This window comes from Heptranchias perlo, chromosome 3, assembly GCF_035084215.1.
Source record: "Heptranchias perlo isolate sHepPer1 chromosome 3, sHepPer1.hap1, whole genome shotgun sequence".
NCBI lineage: Eukaryota > Metazoa > Chordata > Chondrichthyes > Hexanchiformes > Hexanchidae > Heptranchias > Heptranchias perlo.
In genome coordinates, this window is record NC_090327.1 from 95,231,651 (window position 1) to 95,251,971 (window position 20,321).

At 42.1% G+C, this 20,321-nt stretch overlaps 1 protein-coding gene across 6 annotated transcripts in view; it reads left to right on the top strand.

Moving 5' to 3' along the window:
• Window positions 1-13,192: 13,192 nt before the first annotated feature.
• deptor (DEP domain containing MTOR-interacting protein) overlaps window positions 13,193-20,321 on the top strand; it is a 65,093-nt gene continuing 57,964 nt past the window's right edge. The window contains exons 1-2 of one of the 6 annotated variants that reach the window (XM_067980879.1): window positions 13,193-13,284; window positions 14,479-14,592. In XM_067980879.1, coding sequence (XP_067836980.1) covers window positions 14,507-14,592 — 86 coding nt within the window. In that variant the 5' untranslated portion in view covers window positions 13,193-13,284; window positions 14,479-14,506. Of the gene's footprint in view, window positions 13,285-13,386; window positions 13,529-13,781; window positions 13,832-14,478; window positions 14,593-20,321 lie in introns of those variants that run through there. The other 5 variants (XM_067980884.1, XM_067980878.1, XM_067980881.1 and 2 more) reach the window with 5 other exon arrangements.

Genomic DNA, 20,321 nt, shown 5'->3' on the forward strand with positions numbered 1-20,321 from the left:
CATAGAAAACAGTCTCTATCGACCCTATCAATTCCTTTAATCATCTAAAACACCTCAATTAGATCACCCCTTAATCTTCTGTACTCAAAGGAACACAAGTCTAAACTATGCAACCTGTCCTCATAATTTAATGTTTTTAGCCCCGTTATCATTCTGGTGGATCTGCGCTGCACCCCCTCCAAGGCCAATAGAACCTTCCTGAGGTGTGGTGCCCAGAACTGAAATGCAGTACACTTAATGGAGTCTAACCAGAGTTTTATACAACTGTAACATAACTTCCACCCCTTTTTATTCCAACTCCCTTGAGATAAAGACCAACATTCCATTAGCATTTTGAATTATCTTTCGTACCTGTCTACTTTTGGTGACTTCTGTACTTGGACCCATAAACCTCTCTGCTCCTCCACAGTGCCGAGCTTCTCGCCATTTAGAAAATACATTATTTATCTTTTAGATCCAAAGTGAATGACCTTACACTTCCCCACATTGATCTCCATCAACCACAGTTTTGCCACTCACTTATCATCTATCAATGTACCTTTGCAACTTTCTGGTCCTATCTACACTATTTACTGTGCCCCCTAACTTGGTGTCATCAGCAAACTTGGATATATGGCTCTCTATTCCTTCAAGTCATTTATAAATATAGTGAAAAGCTGAGGCCCAGTACAGATCCCTGGGGGACACCACTATTCACAACTTTCCAATTTGAGTACATATACCATTATCCCTACACTCTGTCTTATACCTCCTAACTAATTGCCGACCCATGTCAAGAGGTTGACTCCAATTCCATGCGCTCTCATTTTTGCTAACCGTCTCTTATGTGGAACCTTATCAAATGCCTTCTGGAAGTCCATATAAATAACATCCATAGACACTCCCTTATCGACCACATTAGTTACCTCCTCAAAAAATTCAACTAGGTTCGTTGGAGATGACTTACCCTTTACAAATCCATGCTGGCTCTCTCTGATCATTTCATGTTTGTTCTAGTGCTCAGCCACTCTGTCCCTAATAACAGATTCTAGTAACTTCCCCATAACAGACATTAGACTAATAGGCCTATAATTTCCTAGTTTATCTCTCCTACCTTTCTTAAATAGTGGAGTAACATTGGCAGTTTTCCAATGAAAGGGGACAATTCCTGAATCGAAACAGTTTTGGAAGATCATGACGAAAGCATCTGCAATTTCCCCACCCACTTCTTTTAATACCCTAGGGTGTAAACCATCAGGCCCTGGAGATTTGTCTATCTTTAGTCTCATTATTTTCTCCATTACCCTTTTTTTACTTATGAATCATAAAATCATAGAAGTTACAACATGGAAACAGGCCCTTCGGCCCAACATGTCCATGTCGCCCAGTTTATACCACTAAGCTAGTCCCAATTGCCTGCATTTGGCCCATATCCCTCTATACCCATCTTACCCATGTAACTGTCCAAATGCTTTTTAAAAGACAAAATTGTACCCGCCTCTACTACTGCCTCTGGCAGCTCGTTCCAGACACTCACCACCCTTTGAGTGAAAAAATTGCCCCTCTGGACCCTTTTGTATCTCTCCCCTCTCACCTTAAATCTATGTCCCCTCGTTATAGACTCCCCTACCTTTGGGAAAAGATTTTGACTATCTACCTTATCTATGCCCCTCATTATTTTATAGACTTCTATAAGATCACCCCTTAACCTCCTACTCTCCAGGGAAAAAAGTCCCAGTCTATCCAACCTCTCCCTATAAGTCAAACCATCAAGTCCCGGTAGCATCCTAGTAAATCTTTCCTGCACTCTTTCTAGTTTAATAATATCCTTTCTATAATAGGGTGACCAGAACTGTACACAGTATTCCAAGTGTGGCCTTACTAATGTCTTGTACAACTTCAACAAGACATCCCAACTCCTGTATTCAATGTTCTGACCAATGAAACCAAGCATGCCGAATGCCTTCTTCACCACCCTATCCACCTGTGACTCCACTTTCAAGGAGCTATGAACCTGTACTCCTAGATCTCTTTGTTCTATAACTCTCCCCAACGCCCTACCATTAACGGAGTAGGTCCTGGCCCGATTCGATCTACCAAAATGCATCACCTCACATTTATCCAAATTAAACTCCATCTGCCATTCATCGGCCCACTGGCCCAATTTATCAAGATCCCGTTGCAATCCTAGATAACCTTCTTCACTGTCCACAATGCCACCAATCTTGGTGTCATCTGCAAACTTACTAACCATGCCTCCTAAATTCTCATCCAAATCATCAATATAAATAACAAATAACAGCGGACCCAGCACCGATCCCTGAGGCACACCGCTGGTCACAGGCCTCCAGTTTGAAAAACAACCCTCCACAACCACCCTCTGTCTTCTGTCGTCAAGCCAATTTTGTATCCAATTGGCTACCTCACCTTGGATCCCGTGAGATTTAACCTTATATAACAACCTTATGCGGTACCTTGTCAAAGGCTTTGCTGAAGTCCATGTAGACCATGTCTACTGCACAGCCCTCATCTATCTTCTTGGTTACCCCTTCAAAAAACTCAATCAAATTCGTGAGACATGATTTTCCTCTCACAAAACCATGCTGACTGTTCCTAATCAGTCCCTGCGTCTCCAAATGCCTGTAGATCCTGTCCCTCAGAATACCCTCTAACAACTTACCCACTACAGATGTCAGGCTCACCGGTCTGTAGTTCCCAGGCTTTTCCCTGCCGCCCTTCTTAAACAAAGGCACAACATTTGCTACCCTCCAATCTTCAGGCACCTCACCTGTAGCTGTCGATGATTCAAATATCTCTGCTAGGGGACCCGCAATTTCCTCCCTAACCTCCCATAACGTCCTGGGATACATTTCATCAGGTCCCGGAGATTTATCTACCTTGATGCGTGTTAAGACTTCCAGCACCTCCCTCTCTGTAATATGTACACTCCTCAAGACATCACTATTTATTTCCCCAAGTTCCCTAACATCTATGCCTTTCTCAACCGTAAATACCGATGTGAAATATTCATTCAGGATCTCACCCATCTCTTGTGGTTCCGCACATAGATGACCTTGTTGATCCTTAAGAGGCCCTACTCTCTCCCTAGTTACTCTTTTGCCCTTTATGTATTTGTAGAAGCTCTTTGGATTCTCCTTTGCCTTATCTGCAAAAGCAATCTCATGTCCCCTTTTTGCCCTCCTGATTTCTCTCTTAACTCTCCTCCGGCAATCTCTATACTCTTCAAGGGATCCACTTGATCCCAGCTGCCTACGCATGTCATATCCCTCCTTCTTCTTTTTGACTAGGGCCTCAATCTCCCGAGTCATCCAAGGTTCCCTACTTCTACCAGCCTTGCCCTTCACTTTATAAGGAATGTGCTTACCCTGAACCCTGGTTAACACACTTTTGAAAGCCTCCCACTTACCAGACGTCCCTTTGCCTGCCAACAGACTCTCCCAATCAACTTCTGAAAGTTCCTGTCTAATACCATCAAAATTGGCCTTTCCCCAATTTAGAATTTTAACTTTTGGGCCAGACCTATCATTCTCCATAGCTATCTTAAAACTAATGGAATTATGATCACTGGTCCCAAAGTGATCCCTCACTAACACTTCTGTCACCTGCCCTTCCTTATTTCCCAAGAGGTCGTCAAGTTTTGCCCCCTCTCTAGTCGGGCCATCCACATACTGAATGAGAAATTCCTCCTGAATACAGTCAACAAATTTCTCTCCATCCAAGCCCCTAATGCTATGGCTGTCCCAGTCAATGTTGGGAAAGTTAAAGTCCCCTACTATTACCACCCTATTTTTCTTGCAGCTGTCTGTAATCTCCTTACATATTTGCTCCTCAATTTCCCGTTGACTATTTGGGGGTCTGTAGTACAATCCTATCAAAGTGATCTCTCCCTTCTTATTTTTCAGTTCTACCCATATAGACTCAGTGGGCGAACCCTCGGATATATCCCCTCTCACTACTGCCGTGATGTTCTCCCTAATCAAGAACGCAACTCCCCCTCCTCTCTTACCTCCTGCTCTATCTTTCCTATAGCATCTGTACCCTGGAACATTGAGCTGCCAGTCCTGCCCCTCCCTTAGCCATGTTTCAGTAATAGCTATAACATCTCAGTCCCATGTACCCATCCATGCCCTGAGTTCATCTGCCTTGCCCATCAGACTTCTTGCATTGAAATAAATGCAGTTTAATCTAGACTTCCCTTGGTCTTTGCCCTGCTTTCTCAGACCATCTGTCCGGTCATGTTTTGTACACTCTCCCGTACTGCCTATTGTTTCTGTCACCACTTTACTTCCCACTGACTTCCTGCATTGTTTCCCATCCCCCTGCCACGTTAGTTTAAACCCTCCCTAACAGCACTAGCAAACACTCCCCCTAGGACATTGGTTCCAGTCCTGCCCAGATGCAGACCGTCCAATTTGTATTGGTCCCACCTCTCCCAGAACCGGTTCCAATGGCCCAGGAATTTGAATCCCTCCCTCTTGCACCATCTCTCAAGCCACGTATTCATCCTAGCTATCCTGTCATTCCTACTCTGACTAGCCCGTGGCACTGGTAGCAATCTGAGATTACTATCTTTGGGGTCCTACTCTTCAGTTTAACTCCTAACTCCCTAAATTCAGCTTGTAGGACCTTATCCTGTTTTTTACCTATATTGTTGGTGCCTATATGCACCACGACAACTGGCTGTTCACCCTCCCCCTCCAGAATGTCCTGCAGCCGCTCCGAGACATCCCTGACCCTTGCACCAGGGAGGCAACATACCATCCTGGAGTCTCGGTTGCGTCCGCAGAAACGCCTGTCTATTCCCCTTACAATCGAGTCCCCTATCACTATAGCTCTGCCACTCTTTTTCCTGCCCTCCTGTGCAGCAGAGCCAGCCACGGTGCCATGAACCTGGCCGCTGCCACCTTCCCCTGGTGAGCCATCTCCCCCAACAGTATCCAAAACGGTATACCTGTTTTGGAGGGAGATGACCGCAGGGGACCCCTGCACTGCCTTCCCACTCTTCCTCTGTCTGTTGGTCACCCATTCACTATCTCCCTCAGTAATTTTTATCTGTGGTGTGACCAACTCACTGAACGTGCTATCCACGACTTTCTCAGCATCGCGGATGCTCCAAAGTGAGTCCATCCGCAGCTCCAGAGCCGTCAAGCGGTCAAACAGTAGCTGCAGCTGGACACACTTCCCGCAAGTGAAGGAATCAGGGACACAGGAAGGATCCCTGAATTCCCACATCCCACAAGAGGAACATGACACGGCTCTGGGATCTCCTGCCATGACTTAACCCTTAAGTTAGCTTAACAACAACTACAATGTCAAGAGAGAAAAAAAAGGAAAGAAAAACTACTTACCACTCCCTTTAAGGAGTTTACTCCTTTAAATTATTCTTAATTTTGAGAATGTTAATTACACTAGGGACCTTGATTCACTAAAAAAAACGCTACTTGCTATAAGACCTGCAGACCTTACCTTTCTTTTTACTTTAGTTACTGTCGATAAGTAGAAATACTCACCTGAACCTACTCACCAATCAGGTGCCTCCCCGTGTCGCGTCCCTTTCTGATTCCTGACGTCACTTCGAACTCCGTCGCAGCTCCCTCCGCTCCGATCCGCTCCTCTCAGCTGTTCTCAGCTCCCTCTGAAATCCCGCCTTTTTATGCGATGCTCCCTCCGCTCCGATCCACTCCGCTCAGCTGTTCTCAGCTCCCTCTGAAATCCCGCCTTTTTATGCGATGCTCCCTCCGCTCCGATCCGCTCCTCTCAGCTGTCTATGTTAAATCTAGCAAGATCCTCCCCTTGATTTATTTTTAGTTTTCCTCGTATCTCTGATACTTTATCCTCTACTGTGACGACCGATGCAAAGTAAATATTTAGCAATTCTGCCATTTCCTGATTTTCAATTACAGTACTTCTGGTGTCAATCATTAAGGGGCCCACATTACTCTTAGTCAACCTCTTTCTATTAAAATATTTGTAAAAATCTTTAATGTTGTCCTTGATATCCCTCGCAAGCTTTTTCTCATATTCCCTTTTTGTAGCTCTTATTACTTAGTATCCCTTTGCTGTTCTTTATATCTCTCTCAATTCGCAGGATCTCTACTGTTCTTTGCATCCGTATAAGCCCTTTCTTTTAATTTTCTACTATCTCTCACTTCCCTTGTTGACCAAGGTTGTTTAATTACACAAGTAGAATTCTTGCTCTTTCGGGGTATGTACAGATTTTTTATTCCACCAAATACTTTGAACACCTCCCACTGTTCATCTGTCGTTTTATCCATTAATAGTTCTGCCCAGTCCACTGTGGTCAATTTCTGCCTCATCCCTCCAAAGTCCTCCTTACCTAAATTTAAAACCTTAGTTTGTGACTCACCCTTCTCCCTTTCAAACCTAGTATTGAATTCAGTCATGTTATGGTCACTATTAGCTAGTTGTTCTCTTACTATTAGATTGTTGACTAATTCTGGCTCATTACTCATCACTAAATCTAAAGTGGCCTGTTCTCTTGTTGGTTCAAGAACATTTTGTTCCAGTAAACTGTCTCAAATTAACTCAAGAAATTTGCTGCCTTTGGGAGTGGAGCTGTTTTGCTTCTCCAAGTCAATGTGACAATTATATGTTATCTCCCATTATAAACTCTCTGCTTTTGCAACAAGCTTCTCTGATCTCTGTGTTTATGCATTCTGCTACTTTAGCACTACTATCAGGAGGTCTGTGGACAACTCCCACCAAAAGTTTTACATCTATTTCTATTCCTCAAACTATCCAGAGAGTTTCTACTGTCTGCTCACCCTTACTGATAGCCCCTCTTTCTAATGCTGCAATTGTGTTCTTCATCAATATTGATACTCCTCCTTTTCCAATTTCCCTGTCCTTTCTAAAGACCTTATAACCTGGAATATTTATCTCTCAGTTATACCCAGGTTGTAGCCAGGTCTCAGTGATGGCTACTACGTCATAGCCTTTAAACTGGATTTGTGCTTCTAAATCACTTTTGAGTGCAGTGACTTACTATGTAGGCAGAACAACTGTGGAAAATCCTCTTACACAGCTTCATAGCCTGGAACCAATATTATACTGGCAATGCAAGCATAATGGTACATAGTTGAATGTAGACCTATCATCAGAGCATCCTCCCTTCACTGTATTGATACACTTCAATCATTTTAGCTCAGAACTGCTACACACCAAATGTGGAATTTTGATTATCACACATTACACCAATCCCTATTCAGATAGGAATCTTTGAACTCTTTCGTTTAGACTGGATTTGAACTCAGATGCCAGAGATGAAAAGATATTGTTTCAATGTTGGACATCACCCATTCCCAAAAAGAAATTTTCATTCTCTTTGTCTGCACTGTATTCAAACCCAGCTCCGAGAGATAAATGGACAATGTTCTGGTCTATTGTATGAAAAAATAAAAATAAGATAAGCACGTAAAGAATTCGTATCAAACAGGAATTTGTGTGGTTCTTATTTATGTTTTGGCAATAAGATACCAACTGTATTTGAGTTAAATGTTTGTTGCCCTTACACTTTATAATAAACATGTATTACTACAAAACAAATAACTCGGTCTTCATCCAGATCTGCCACCCAAGATTCAACTATGTCAACTTTAACCATTGTGTTTCCAAATTTTTTATTTGGAGGGAAATTATTATTATTTTGTATGTTTAATTTATTTAAAATATGCCATATTAATGTTATATATGTAGTTATAACATTTCAAGATAATCGACTGCAAATTATTTATTGATGAACTTCCAGTACTGTAATTATGATAAATGCCTTCAGTTTGAAAGTTATCATAGAGACCCTTTTTGTTCTTAGACCATAAGAATGCCTATAATGAGAAAAGAGTATTTTGCCCATTAAACCTTTTCCAGTGCTTCAGGCAGCCTGCACCCATTGTTATCCTTCACATTGCTCAAAACCTCAGTATTATTTAACTGGACCTACATTTAAATTCATTATTCCACCAGTTCACACCTTCTTTCAACAGAAACCTATCAATCTTACAGAGTTAAATGATAAGGACAGGTTGAATAAGCTTGGCTTGTATTGCCTTGAATTTAGAAGGTTGAAGGGTGATCTAATTAAGATGTTTGAAATGATAACAGGATTTAATGGAGCAGATACAGAGAAGCTACTTCCTCTGGTGGGGGAATCCAGAACAAAGGGGCACAATCTTAAAAATAGAGCCAGGCCATTCAGGAGTGAAATCAAGAAGCACTCTTTCACACAAAGGGTAGTGGAAATCTGAAATTCTCTTCCCCAAAAGGCTGTAGGTGCTGGGTCAATTGAAATTTCAAGACTGAGATCGACAGATTTTTGTTAGGTAAGGGTATCAAGGGATTATAGATGAAACTTGAGTAAATGGAGTTGAGATACAGATCAGCCATGATCTAATTGAATGGCGGAATGGCTGGAGGGCCTGAATGGCCGACTCTTGTTTCTATATTCCTTATCTTCCTTTTGACAGCATCTGGAGACAGTGTTCGCTGCAACAGGTAGCAGCAAGTACTGTGTCACAAATAAACAGTACGATGCAAGAAGTTCCTACTTACAGTTTGTTCACTTTAAAATTGAATGCCCAGATCTTATGTTGTGAATTCAGTTAAAATGAATTACTAGATTTGACTTTATCTTCCTCCTCTTTTCCACTAATTTCCTCAGTCCCCCCCACCTCCCCAACCTCCCCATCCCAACAAACATGTTTAACTCCTACTGGTACCTCCCTCAAGCTGCCTCCTTCATCTGTGAGCCAACATGAGAGTCAGCAGACTGTTCTACCTGAGTGGAGCACAGCAAGCTTGACCCTGTCCTTGCCCAATGTTCACAGACACACAGGAAGTCATTTTAACTATTTTGCCTGGCAGGAAACTGACAAAATCGTATGGAATGCTGGATTCACATCCCGCCCGATTTTACTGAGAGTAATATTGGTCGGGGTGTAAATCCAGCAATCCATCTGATCCCGTCAGTTTCCTGCCAGTCAAGATAGGCTAAAATTGCCCCCAAAGGGCCTACAGGTTTCACTGCATAACAATTCGGAATCAACAGTGTGCTGGTCGATTTTGCCCTCCTATCGAATGGCTCTACGGCCACTTGCTGTTTTGCTCTGGCTGAATTCAGCCAATTCAGCACAGATTAAGTTTTGAACTAAGCATGTTTGTGGACTGCACGGCCAGCTTGACAATGGCTTAGCCATCCAGATATTACTCCTTATTTTTATTTTAAAATATCCCTGAAACAAACAACTTGGTCTTTATTTTCCTAATCATTATAGTTTGCTTTGTCTGTTTTCATAACAGTTATGTATATCTATGAGGTAGAGACAGTTACATCTTTTAGTGGAAGAGGGAGTCACCTTTTGATTCCCCAAAGCCTTTCCATCACCGACAGGGTACAAGTCAGGAGTGTGTAGGAAACCCTCCACTTGCCTGGATGGTACAGCTGCAACAACACTCAAGAAGCTCAACACCATCCAGGACAAAGCAGTCTACTTGATTACTACTTCATCCACTAGCTAAATATCTATCCCCCTACAACACTGCACACCATAGCTGCAGTGTGCACTATCTACAGGATGCACTGCAGCAACTTGCCAAGGCTTCTTCGTCAGCATCTCCCAAACCCACAACCTGCACCATCCAGAAGAACAAGAGCACAGGTGCATGGCAACATCATCACCTCCAAGTTTCCCTCCAAGTCGCACACTATCCTGTCTTGGACATACACAGAATTATATAGACATATATTGCCATTCCTCCATCGTCGCTAGGTCAAAATCCTGGAACTTCCTACCTAACAGCATTGTGGGAGCAACTTCACCTCACGGACCGCAGGGGTTCAAGAAGAAGGCCCACTACCAGCACCTTCTCAAGGGCAACTAGGCAATAAATCGGCAATAGATCGGCAATAAATGCCAGACTTGCCAGAGACACCCATGTACCAAGAATAAAAGAGATAAACATTGAATCAGAGGAAGGGCTATAAGTGGGATTAGTTTTTGAATGCTCTAGCAAAGAGCCAGAACAGACACAATGGACTGAATGGTCATCTTCCATTTTGTAAACGTCTGCCATTCTGTGAACCTTTATTATTCTCTTCTATACTGTTCCTATTGCATCAATGTCCTTTAAGAATGATGATGTTGAGAACCAGACACAATACTGTTTCTAAGCGCAAGGGAAGGAAAGACAGCTGAATGGATAGACTGAACCTCAGTAACGAAGAAGCCCAAGAGCTATTTTTACTTTTTGTTCGAAGTGAGGATGGAGAGGGCAAGGGAGAGAGGTTTGAGGAGAAATTAGTAGTGGAGAAATGAAGCCAGGGCTTATTCTTGCTCTCCAGGATAATCCTGGAATAGTGGGTGGTTTTGGCAGATGAGAATGAGGCCTAATATGGCCCAGCCAGATTTGCTGATAGACGGTTAAGCCAGTTGTGCACCAGATACGCTCAAGTCTTCACCCCTTGGACTTGTGGGAGCGAAGATGAGGGTCATACCAGGTAGAACTACCAGGATGGGAGAGAGTAAAAGTTTTAGTAAGAAGATGCACATCAGTGGTGGAGGTGAGGGAATGGTTGAGCAGATCGAAAGCTGCAGACGTATCATGGCGATTGGAGGGCCAAAAGATAGACAGTTAGGAACTTGAAAATGCAATTGTAAATAACTTGGGGAAGAATTTTTTCTGATGGTGGACACATGAGGAATTGGGTTGGAAGGGGGTAGGGGGATGTGGGTGCAGTGAATTTTGTTATGTACACAAATGTACAAGAACCATACGTGCAGAGATGCTATTGCCAGTGTGAAGACACACATACAGCACCACATAACGAGGTTTTGAACTTTTTCCAAAGAAACTCTGTAATATAGTATGTTTATTAACAAACAGTGTCTGAGGGTCATGTCAAAGCACTGCACCACTTCACCTTCTGCTTCTCCCACTTCTCTCCCAGAACCTTCTGGGTCTTATCTTACATACCCAACTGTCCTCTTTCTCAGGGATGGGAGGAACAAGAACTACATCCGACCACAGCCCAACCCCTCTAGATTGTTATGTCAGACGGCTCTTTTTACCCAGTTGAAATTCTGAGTTAAGTACAAAAACTGAAGGGGGAGTGGGGAAATAAAATGGTGTTGTCTTTTGACAATATATAAATAGTTTGATTTCTAGTAATATCATGGATAGTTTCTTGAGTTACTTGCATGGTCATATTGGCTGCCAAGTTATTCTTGGGCATATATGGTATGTCTTGGGGAAACAATGAAAATTGGAAAATAAAACTATTGTTGATCCTATGCCCTTTCTCCCATGATAGTGATTTGTTTTAAATTAGACAGCATTTGCTCATCAAATTGAGATTTAACCATATTTTGTTCATAGGCATATTAATATTGGTAGAAAACCGTTTCACAAATGTTAGACAAGTCTCACTGGGTCTATTCGTAAAATCACATTGAAACATCCACAGTCTTCTTGATGGTTTGTATTGTATCTATAAAAATTGCATTTTTTTGTGATTAGATATGTAGTGCAGAATTTTTTATATTTTCCACATTTTTTTATTTCTAAAATTGCTCCCAATATTATAAGCAATATGCCTGAAAATGGAATGAGATTCCAGTTGGGTTGGTGGACTTTCCCCAGTGATTTAAAATACATTTTGGAAATCTGGGAACTCTGTAATGGGGTTCACATGATGCTGCAGAAATCCTTCTATATTCCAATGCAATATCCAACTTTCTTCTTTTATTGATTTACTCCATTTTTCTCTTTCCCTTCTCTAGTTATACATTCCTTTTGTTACATTTTTCATTTCCTATTCTTTTACTTATACATACTTGGCTTCCCTGATGGGTTTGTGAGCAGGTGCTGCATGTGATGTGGTACTGAACTATACGGATCAGAAGATTTGACCCCGGGTAACTGCTAAGTTAGCTGATCTTGATTTGGGTAATGGTGGAGGTCCAACCATTAACCTCGATGTCCGTAGGCTAAGGACGGAAAGGTATCATCTGGAATTCCTGCTGCTAACTGCTACCCCTTGCCCCTGCCGATCTCTGTAACCTCCTCCATCCCTACAACCCTCCGAGAACTTTGTGTTCCTCCAAATCTGGCCTCTTGTCCATCCTCGACTTCCTTCACCCCACCATTGGCGGCATAGGGTGGTTCCTCAGAGGACCTGCTGGCCTCTGAGAGTGCACCGTCACATCTTAGTGAGCCATCCACCAGCACAGATACACATACCTCGGTGCATCCTAGTCCTCAGTTAGTTGGGGTCCGCAAAGTAGTTAATTATATCTGAACAGAAGAATTTTGAGTGGAAAGTAAGAATTTTCAGTGAAAGCACAAAGATCTCGCAGTCAAAGCTTTGTAGGAAAGAACAGAATGCCCTGCTGCAATAAGTGACCTTTTCTCCCCATCTGTCAAAGAAGCATTTGAATGTCCCACTGCCCGTTGGCTGAAACACGTCTGTTGCAACATGGAGTGTTTCCCACAGCACGGGAAACACGCTGAGGATGTTTCAAAATTGCACCCCTGCCTCAATGTGGAGAAAATTAAGTAGTTCAACTACTTAAACTATCTAAACAACTGCGTCAAATATCATTTGCCAGCTTTAATTGCCGGTGGGACTTCCTCATTCAGGAGGTGTGTGCTAACCCAGATGTGTCAGTGGGGAACTCGGAAGTCTGCGGGTTGGAGCCGGGTTCCAAACCCGAATGGGATTTCCCCAATTTTCGGAGCCCCCCCCCCCCCCCCCAACGCACTCGCAATTTCCCGGGCATATTGAGCTCTTAAGATGATCGGCAAAAGAACCAAAGGCGACATGAGAAAAAACTTTTTTACACAGCAAGTGGAATGCACTGCCTGATGGGGTGATGGAGGCAGATTCAATGGTGGCTTTCAAAAGGGAACTGGATATGTACTTGAAAGGAAAAAATTTGCAGCGCTGCGGGGAGATGGGTGGCGGGGAGTGGGACTAACTGAATTGCTCTTGCAGAGAGCCGGCATGGAACTCGACAGGCCGAATGGTTTTCCTTCCGCGCTGCAACTCCTTCTGCGATTCAATAAAACGGTCTAAAAATAGGCTGCATATGCAATCACAATAATACGTAAAGTTGTAGCCTGGGTGATGTCTGGGGTGACCTACTGCTTGGCTCTATAAACATGTTCTGGTGGCATTGGACTCAGACCTCATCGCACTCCATTGGGCGAGATTTCTTTTTTAAAAAATACCTTTTACGACCCGTCTAGTTTAGCATTCCCGGGGACTCGGTAAGACGCGCCTGGGAAAGCTCCCATTCCCATTCCCATTCCGGCTTCAGTGGGCGGGTGACGTGTGTGTCGGGGCGTTCTGAAGGTGTATCCAATTTCTGGGTCGGAGTCAGCTCGCGGCGCGGAGTGGCTCGGCTCGGCTCGAAGGGAGTTTGGTTGTAAACAGAAAGTTTAATGTGAGAAAGAGAGAGAGAGCGCGATTGACCCACAGACTGCGAGCAAATTTCATTCTTTATAACAGAACGTAAGAAAGCAGGGCCGTGGGTCGAAATTAAGACGCGATATTAATGATTTTTTTTTAAAGTTTGCTTTTAGTTGGGGAGCGATGGCACGCGGAGAGCAATGGGTGTATTTGGTGAGAAATGGGTGTATTTGGTGAGAAATGGCATTTAATGTGCCAATTAAATCCGTCATTGCGTGAACCTTTGTACCAAAGGCACCGCAGTATAAAAATTGTTTTCAGGGCTTCGGGAAATGTAACGCAGAAGATATTTGCATACGGGTTATCTTGTGTTATGGAATTTAAAGCTTGACAGCTAAGATAACTGTAAGGTTAATGAATCATGGATGGAAAGATTCAACAAAATGTATCAGTTCTACTAGAGCGCTGCGTTTATATTTATATACGTGTGTATATCATTGCTCCTAGGGTAATGTCAATGGGTCCTCGATTCGTTAAGGAATTTAATTAACCTTGAGGTTTTTAAACTGAGGTTCAGGGCAGTTGTGTATGTAGTGAAGATTTTTTTAAAAGCGGAATACTGCAGCGTCTAATAGGCCGCGATGCATTAAATGCTTATAATTAGATTTTGGTTTAAATTGAATGGGTTGATTGTAGATAGCGAAGGGTTAATTGAGGTTTAATGAGTATTTACGTGCAATTTGGGGCTTGGTGAAGATAAGAATCGTGCAGTGTAGCTTTGTTGGTTTCCGTGTGAACACATTTGGTCGAGTAAAAGATAAATATTATGCAAAAAAAACCTCAAACGGAGATTAATTTTGCAATTCCATTAAAACTGTCTCGTGTCGGCGTAATCCGTGGCATTGTAACTTTACAGCGTGATATTGAGAACATTTTTTGTATTGAAGTCATTAGTGGTGGGAGCTTTGGCAACAAAGCTTTTGGTCTTTTCACGCAGGAAGCTGTTTAAGCTGGCACATACAAAACAGTTTTTCTCTCCTCCCCTCCACAAGGCGCTGCATTCCTGGAAATTTCCTAGAAATGGAAGGGATCGGTAACGCGATGCAGAAGAAAACTGCTGATCTTGAGCACATGGCAGAGGTTTTAATCACTGGGGAGCAGCTAAGGTATGACTGCTTGTTTGTAGCTGCTGCATATTAAGGGCTGTGGTAAGCTTCCCCTTCGGTATCATTTCCCTCTTTCCACATTGAAATAAAAGGCATTTGAGATAGCTGACTTCTATTTATATGCAAGCTGAATTTTTATTGTCGGTGTTTGCCGTTTTCCGGTAAGTACATGTTACAGCCGGAATGTTGTCCTTATGTGGAGAGTGCTTGCGGTTATTGGTAAAAGGTTCTTTCATCATAAAGTTGCAACTGAAACGGGGATAATTTTTTTAACTACAAAAATTAATGTAAGTTTATACATATTTTTGTGTTAATTATAAATTCGAAGAAAAAAAATCATTTTTAAAGAATTGATCGCTGTACTGCAGGGCTATTATCTTAATGTAAAATTGTCCGACTACTCTTGTTTACATCAGTAATGTCAAATGAATAATTTAGTAATTTGTATGTGATGTGAAGTGTTTTCCCGCCTCCCCAAATACGTCACGAAGAACTTGTCCCTTTTAATGAGTCGGAAGACATTTTCCTTTTTCCCCTCCCCACCCAATTTTTTTGACCTTTTTCTATCACGAAAAATATTTAACTGGAAATGTTCGGGTTCACTAACAGCAACAGCTCCAATTAAAAAACGGCCAGTTTGCAAATCTTTAATACTGTGGTCCATACCAGATGATACTGAGCATTGGAGGGGAGGAAAGCACTCACTCAAGTTGCCAACTTGGTTTAGGTGTGTTTTTTCTGGGCTATTCAGTTAGAATTAAATATGGTACTTTAATGACTAGATTTTGGTAGTAGATTTAACTGTGTATCTGATAATAAGATACCCACTAGTTTTTGATTTTTTTTTGTTTTGGGCTTGGAAATAGGTGACAAATTTATTTATCGGAAATGGCATTTTTCAGGTACTTAATCTTGTGCTATTTTTGAAATTATAAGATTCATGTTAGTTAACAATGAACTCTAAGGTACAACATACAGTTTTTATAGCTTCATTTTGAATGTACCCACATGTTCTAGTTTTTACTTCCCTGCCTGGTGAACATTCCAACATTTATCACTTGAGTGAATAAGTTTTTCCTAATATCTGTTTTAAAACTATTTCCCACTAATTTAAGTCTATGTCCTATAGTCCCATTTTTCTGCTTAATTTGAAGTATATTTTGCCTTCAAACAAGCAGTATTTGTTGATACCACTTAAAATTTATATACCTCAATGAGGTAATCTTTGCCTCTCAGAACTACCTGCTTTCAAGAGTGTTAAGATTAACTTCTAATCATTCCTTGGAGCTCATCCCTATTATTTTTGGGGTCAGTCTTAATGCACTGCACTTCGTTGTCTCTTGCATGTGCTCTGATTTTTTTTTCACTCTTAATTCAGATTATCTGTTAATTCAATTTATTTTCTGAGCAAACACCTCTCCTGTGGTTTATTTAAATTGCTTAATTTGGATAATCCAAAAAAAATCTCTCATCTCTTTCTCATGCATTGTATATTTGTGTAAATGTTTTGACCAATAAGCAATACTTTACATTTATACAGTGTTGAATTTAATTTGCTATTTTATGGGTTTACATAGTTAACAACAAAATCTTTTGCTGCATCTTTGTCTCTATTACTATCACTGACAGAGCAAATGTACCTCTTCCAGGAGTTGCAGTATAGGTGAGAGATAATTTTAAATGGCCAAAAATCATTCTACATTGTGTTCTGTGTATCTGGTGGGAATATTGTCCGCATGCTGTGTGGATATTGGCATTAAAGTCTAATCATTACCAGTTTTAACTCTTCAGGCATGTTAAAACTAATTGTTTCAGGTAAATGTACATTAGATTATCTAAGTAGGTAGGTGGATATTCAAGATGATTGTTTTCTCCTTCAATTTGCCTTCTCATGACCCATGTTGTGGCATGGTACCACAGGTGCAAGCATCCCTCTGGTATCTCAACAGTGGTTGAGATACCAGAGGGATGCTTCATGTGTGAGCTTCATTTGTGAGCTTGGACCAAAGGACCCATCTAACTTAAATGTGTCTTTTTTTTTCTCCATCATTTTCTTCTTAAGGTGCTGGATGCTGATGGAGTAGATTTTTCCAGATGGTGACAGCCCTCCAATATCTTGATGAAGTGGCCTTTATGTATGAGCCTTGGTGTAGGTGCTGACTTAGATAAAACATTAAGGGAGCTGGACTGAGACACACATTGCATGCACATCCAGCTAAGACTGATTTTAAGAAGAAAATGTATAGTAGACTGAATTTAATACAAAAAAGAGTATGAAAATAAACTTGCAAGGGATATCAAAATCAACAGACAATTTTTACAATTATAGTAGGAAAAAGAGGGTGGTCAAGAGCAAGGTGGGCCCTATAAAAAGTGATAATGGTGATATTGTAAATGAAAATAAGGAAATGGTGGACATGTTAAATAATTACTTTGTGTCAGTATTTACAATAGAGGAAGAGGATAGCATGCCAGACACCCCAAGAAAACTAATTTGAATTAGGGACAGGGACTCATCATAGTTAATATAAGAAAATAATTGCACTAAAGAGTGACATCCGCAGGACCAGGTGGTTTCCATCCCAGGGTTTTAAAGGAAGTAGGTGAGAACATTGCAGATGCCCTAACTATAAGCTTCCAACGTTCTCTCGATTCAGGCACCGTTCCTTTTAGATTGGAAAATTGCACATGTCAGTCCGCTATTTAAGAGGGAAACCAGGGAATTATAGACCTGTTAGCCTATTGCCTGTTGTCAGGAAATTACCAGAGTCTATAATTAAGGATAGAGTGACTGAACACGATGAAAATATTCAGCTGATCAGCGAGAGCCAGCATGGATTTGTGAAGGGTAGGTCATGCTTGACGAACCTGATTGAATTTTTTTTGAAGAGGTGACAAAGTAGTGGGCAGAGGAATGTCTATGGATGTTGTTCATATGGACTTCGAGAAGGCATTCGATAAAGTCCCTCATAAGAGGCTGTTGGCAAAAGCTGAAGCTCGTGGAATTGAGGGCAAATTATTGACTTAGTTAGGAAATTGGCTGAGCGGCAGGAGACAGAGTAGGGATAATGGGCAGATACTCAAATTGGCAGGATGTGACTAGTGGTGTCCCACAGGGATCTGTGTTGGGGCCCCAATTATTCACTTTTCATTAACAACTTAGATGACAAGGTAGAGAGCCACATATCCAAGTTTGCCGATGACACAAAAATAGGCAGCATTGTAAGCAGTGTAGATGGAAGCATAAAATTACAGAGATATTAATAGATTAAGTGAATGGGCAAAACTGCAGCAAATAGATTTCAATGTAGGCAAGTGTGAGGTCACCCACTTTGGACCTAAAAAATAAGTTGCCTCAGAGTACTTTCTAAATGGTGAAAAGCTCGAAACAGTGGAGATCCAAAGAGACTTGGGGGTCCATGTACATAGATCATTAAAATGTCAGGTATGTAAAATAATCAAACAGACTAATAGAATGCTGGCCTTTACATTTAAAGCGCTAGAATACAAGGAGGTAGAAGCTGTGCTACAGCTATGCAAAGCCCTGCTTAGACCACACCTGAAGTACTGTGTTCAGTTCTGGGCACCGGACAATAGGAAGGATATATTGGCTGTGGAGGGAGTGCAGCATAGATTTACTAGAATGATACTTGGACTCCAAGGGTTAAATTACAAGGAGAGATTACACAAAATAAAGTTGTATTCTCTGGAAATCAGAAGATTAAGGGTTGATTATATCGAAGTTTTCATGATATTAAGGGGACCTGAAAGGGTAGATAGAGAGAAACCGTTTCTGCTGGTTGGGGAGTCTAGGACAAGGGGACATAGCCTAAAAATTAGAGCCAGGACTTTCAGGAGTGAAGTTAGGAAACACTTCTACACACACAGGGTGGTAGAAATTTGGAGAAAGCAAGAAAGAACGCAAGAAAGGAAGCAACAAAGAAAGAAAGAAAGAAACGGCAGTTGATGCTAGCTCAGTTGTTAATTTTTAATCTGAGATTGATAGATTTTCATTAACCAAAGGTATTAAGGGATATGGAGTTAGGTCAGAGATCAGCCATGATCTCATTGAATGGTGGAACGGGCTAAATGGCCTACTCCTGTTCCTATGTTGAGTGGTGCAAAAGTTTCTTTCTACAGACAACCTAGTCTGACTGACTTTTAATCCACTCAAGACTTTAGCAGTCGTGACACAATCTTTTTATATATATATATATATATATATATATGTTTTGAGATGTGTTCGTAACAATTCAGGTAGCACACTTGACACACATGCAAATTTCAATACCACATGTCTAAAAGAAAGCTAGTCACTTCCTGTTCTTTTTTGGCTTCTAATTGACTTTAGGATCTGTACAGGAACAATTAACCTCAAACTGGCTTCAGGAAGGCACAACAATTAAACACTGTGGCAAAGTTAAATAAAGCTGTATACTTTTTTTATTCATTCATTCATGGGATGTGGGTGTTGCTGGCAAGGCCAGCATTTATTGCCCATCCCTAATTGCCCTTGAGAAGGTGGTGGTGAGCCGCCGCCTTGAACCGTTGCATTCTGTGTGGTGGCGCTGCTCCCACAGTGCTGTTAGGTAGGGCGTTCCAGGATTTTGACCCAGCGACGATGAAGGAACAGTGATATATTTCCAAGTCAGGATGGTGTGTGACTTGGAGGGGAACGTGCAGATGGTGGTGATCCCATGCGCCTGCTGCCTTTGTCCTAGGTGATAGAGGTTGCAGGTTTGGGAGGTGCTGTTGAAGAAGCCTTGACGAGTTGCTGCAGTGCATCTTGTCGATAGTACACATTGCAGCTGCAGTGCGCCGGTGGTGGAGGGAGTGAGTGTTTAGGGTGGTGGATGGGGTGCCAATCAAGCGGGCTGCTTTGTCCTGGATGGTGTCGAGCTTCTTGAGTGTTGTTGGAGCTGCACTCATCCAGGCAAGTGGAGAGTATTCCATTACACTCCTGATTTGTGCCCTGTAGATGGTGGAAAGGCTTTGGTGAGTCACTCGCTGCAGAATACCCAGCCTCTGACCTGCTCTTATAGCCACAGTGTTTATGTGGCTGGTCCAGTTACGTTTCTGGTCAATGGTGACCCCCAGGATGTTGATGGTGGAGGATTCAGCGATGGAAATGCCATTGAATGTCAAGGGGAGGTGATTAGACTCTCTCTTGTTGGAGATGGTCATTGCCTGGCACTTGTGTGGCGCGAATGTTACTTGCCACTTATCAGCCCAAGCCTGGATGTTGTTCAGGTCTTGCTGCATGTGGGCACGGACTGCTTCATTATCTGAGGGGTTGCGAATGGAACTGAACACTGCAATCATCAACGAACATCCCCATTTCTGACCTTATGATGGAGGGAAGGTCATTGATGAAACAGCTGAAGATGGTTGGGCCTAGGACACTGCCCTGAGGAACTCCTGCAGCATTGTCCTGGGGTTGAGATGATTGGCCTCCAACAACCACTACCATCTTCCTTTGTGCTAGGTATGACTTCAGCCACTGGAGAGTTTTCCCCCTAATTCCCATTGACTTCAAATTTACTAGGGTTCCTTGATGCCACATTCAGTCAAATGCAGCCTTAATGTCAAGGGCAGTCACTCTCACCTCACCTCTGGAATTCAGCTCTTCGGTCCATGTTTGGTCCAAGACTGTAATGAGGTCTGGAGCCGAGTGATCCTGGCGGAACCCAAACTGAGCATCGGTGAGCAGGATATTGGTGGGTAAGTGT